Source organism: Zosterops lateralis (genome assembly GCF_965231275.1).
Source record: "Zosterops lateralis genome assembly, chromosome: 1".
NCBI lineage: Eukaryota > Metazoa > Chordata > Aves > Passeriformes > Zosteropidae > Zosterops > Zosterops lateralis.
The window spans coordinates 450354-453034 of NC_139762.1; the positions used below are offsets into that span (position 1 = coordinate 450354).

The window sequence follows — 2681 nt, forward strand, 5'->3', positions numbered from 1 at the left end:
AGGGCAGGAGGGGTCACAGTGGGAAGGGGTGATGGGGAGGGATGTCCTGGCAGGGAAGGGTGGTTGTGGCAGGGAGGGGTGTCACATGGGGAAGGGGTGTCACAGTGGGAAGGGGTGTCACGGCAGGGCAGGGTGGCTGTGGCAGGGCAGGGCTGTCCCAGCGAGCAGGGCTGTGCTGACCGGGATGTCACCCCGTGTCCCCGTGTCCCCTGCCCTGCCCCAGGCCGGCGCTGAGCGAGTCCCGGCTGTGCACCCTGAGCCGCTCGGCGCTGCTGGCAGAGGTGGCCTCGGCCGAGATGAGCCTTCACGCCATTTACCTGCACCAGGTGTGTCCCCTGCGGCCCCCGGGGTCCCCCTGCCCGCAGCACCCCGGGACACGGGTCCCTTGGGGTCCCCTGGTGTCCCCGTGCCCATGAGAGTGTCACTGTCACTGTCTGCTGGGAGTCCTGCCTGGCCCTGTCCCCTGTCCCTTGTCCCCTGTCCCCGTCCCCTGTCCCCTGTCCCCTGTCCCCCATCCCCTGTCCCCCATCCCCTGTCCCTCTCCCCTGTCCCCTGTCCCCGTCCCCTGTCCCTGTCCCTTGTCCCCAATGCCATTCCAGGCTGCCCCTGCCCCACTGTGCGACCCCCACCCACCATTCTTGGCCACCACCATTGAGGCTGCTGGGGATGAGCCACCACAGCTGGTGTCACCCTATCCCCCCTTCTGCCACCCCTTTGGGGCTGGGGACTGTCCCGGGCTGGGGGACCCCTGCCCTGCTGCCCCGTGGGGTCAGGGGTGGTGGGAGGCTGATGGGGAGGGGGCTCTGAGTGCCAGTTTGGGGGGGCTCTGCAGTGCTGGGGGGCTCTAACAGCACTATGGGGGCTCTGGCAGCACTATGGGGGCTGTGAGTGCCTTTGGGGTTATTCTGAGGATTAATTGCCATAGGGAGCCAGGCTGATGGGGAGGGGGCTCCCAGTGCCAGCATGGGGGGCTCTGAGTGCCAGTTTGGGGGGGCTCTGCAGTGCTGGGGGCGCTCTAACAGCACTATGGGGGCTGTGAGTGCCTTTGGGGTTGTTCTGAGGATTAATTGGGGCTCTCTGCTATTCCCTGTCTCCCCCCCGCAGCTCCACCAGCAGCAGCAGCAGCAGCCGCAGGGTCCCGTCCCCCAGCCCGGGGGCCCTTGGGTGACTATGGGGGCACCCAAACACCCCTTTGTGACCACAGGTGAGCACCGGGCCTGGGGGGTGTCCTGGGGGGCTGTGGGGACACCGCTGACACCCCCCAGCACAGGACAGGGGGGATCTGCAGGTCCTGACCCCCTTGTGCCCCCCAGGCTCGGCCGCACGGGCCTCGCAGCTGCGGGAGATGCCCCTGGGCGGGTGGGCCGAGGAGGAGGAGGAGGAGGAGGAGGAGGAGGAAGAGGAGACCATGACGTAGCCGGACCCGGTTCTGGTGGGTGGGGACACGGGGGGGAGTGGGGACCCCCGGGACTGGGACAGGGAAACCCTCGGGGATGGGGGACATGGTGACCCCCGGGGGTGAGGATACAGGGACCCCCAGGGCTGAGGGCACAGAGACCCCCGGGGCTGGGGATACAGGGACCCCCAGGGCTGGGGGCACAGAGACCGCCGGGGCTGGGGATACAGGGACTGCTGGGCTGGGGGTACAGAGACCCCCGGGGCTGGGGCACAGAGACCCCCGGGGCTGGGGATACAGGGACCCCCGGGCTGGGGATACAGGGACTGCTGGGCTGGGGGTACAGAGACCCCCGGGGCTGGGGCACAGAGACCCCCAGGGCTGAGGTTCAGTGGGGTCTGGCTGCCCACCTGTGCCGGGGTCCCCAGTTTCTGGGGTGCCCAGTGTTGGGGTCCCCAAGTTCCAGGATCTTCACTCCGGGGTCCCCACTCTGTGGTCCCCTCTCTGGGGTCCCCACTCTGTGGTCCCCTCTCTGTGGTCCCCTCTCTGGGGTCCCCACTGCTGGGTCCCCACTGACACCCCGTTCCCCCCGCAGGGTCCTGGTTGTGCCGAGACCCCCCGGAGGTTCCGGGGGAGCTGCCAAGGGCACAGTGGGGGGCTCGCCGTGCCCGCTGTGCTGCCAGGGGGGTCCTGTCGGTGGGACCCCCCTGTTCGGGGCACCCCTGCTGCCCCCACTGTGGTGCAGGGCGAAGGGTGCTGCCAGGGCCCCCCCCGGGGGCTGTTTTTGGGGGGTCCACAGGGCTGGAGTCCCCCGTGGTGCCCCGAGCACCAGCTGAAATAAAAGTTTACAACAGGGGCTGTGCCCTCTGCCTGTGCTGGGGGTCCTGGGGGGCCATGGGGGTGCCCCAGGGATGGGGGGTGACACTTTGGGGTGACACTGGGGACTGTGGGCAGGTGGCAGTGGTGGTGCTGCAGCCACACAGGTGGGAGCCACGGGACCACGGCCCCCTCCCACCATTTCCCACCCCTCAGAGCCACAGGCTGTGTCCTTTTGCCCCCTCATTTCTTTCCTTTTGCCCCCCATTTCTTTCCTTTTGCCCCCCATTTCCCACCCCAGAGTTGTCACCAAGCCTGTCCTTTTCTGTGCCACTCCCCTGTCCCCAATGCCACCGCCAGAACCAAACTGTCAGGCCGGGGGTATCAAAACTAAACTTTACTGGGGGGTGGCGGGACGGGGGGCACAGCCACAGGGTCCCCCGTGTCCCTGTGTCCCCGTGTCCCCCTC

General features: G+C 68.3%; 1 protein-coding gene across 1 annotated transcript in view; it reads left to right on the plus strand.

Moving 5' to 3' along the window:
• The window catches only part of ATG9B (autophagy related 9B), a gene marked incomplete at its 5' end in the record, with an annotated part of 5260 nt that extends 3026 nt beyond the window's left edge, over window positions 1-2234 (plus strand). The window contains 4 exons of the mRNA XM_083872724.1: window positions 224-326; window positions 1105-1204; window positions 1314-1432; window positions 1992-2234. Coding sequence (XP_083728850.1) covers window positions 224-326; window positions 1105-1204; window positions 1314-1417 — 307 coding nt within the window. The 3' untranslated portion in view covers window positions 1418-1432; window positions 1992-2234. The remainder of the gene's footprint in view (window positions 1-223; window positions 327-1104; window positions 1205-1313; window positions 1433-1991) is intronic.
• Between the last annotated feature and the right edge of the window lie 447 nt (window positions 2235-2681).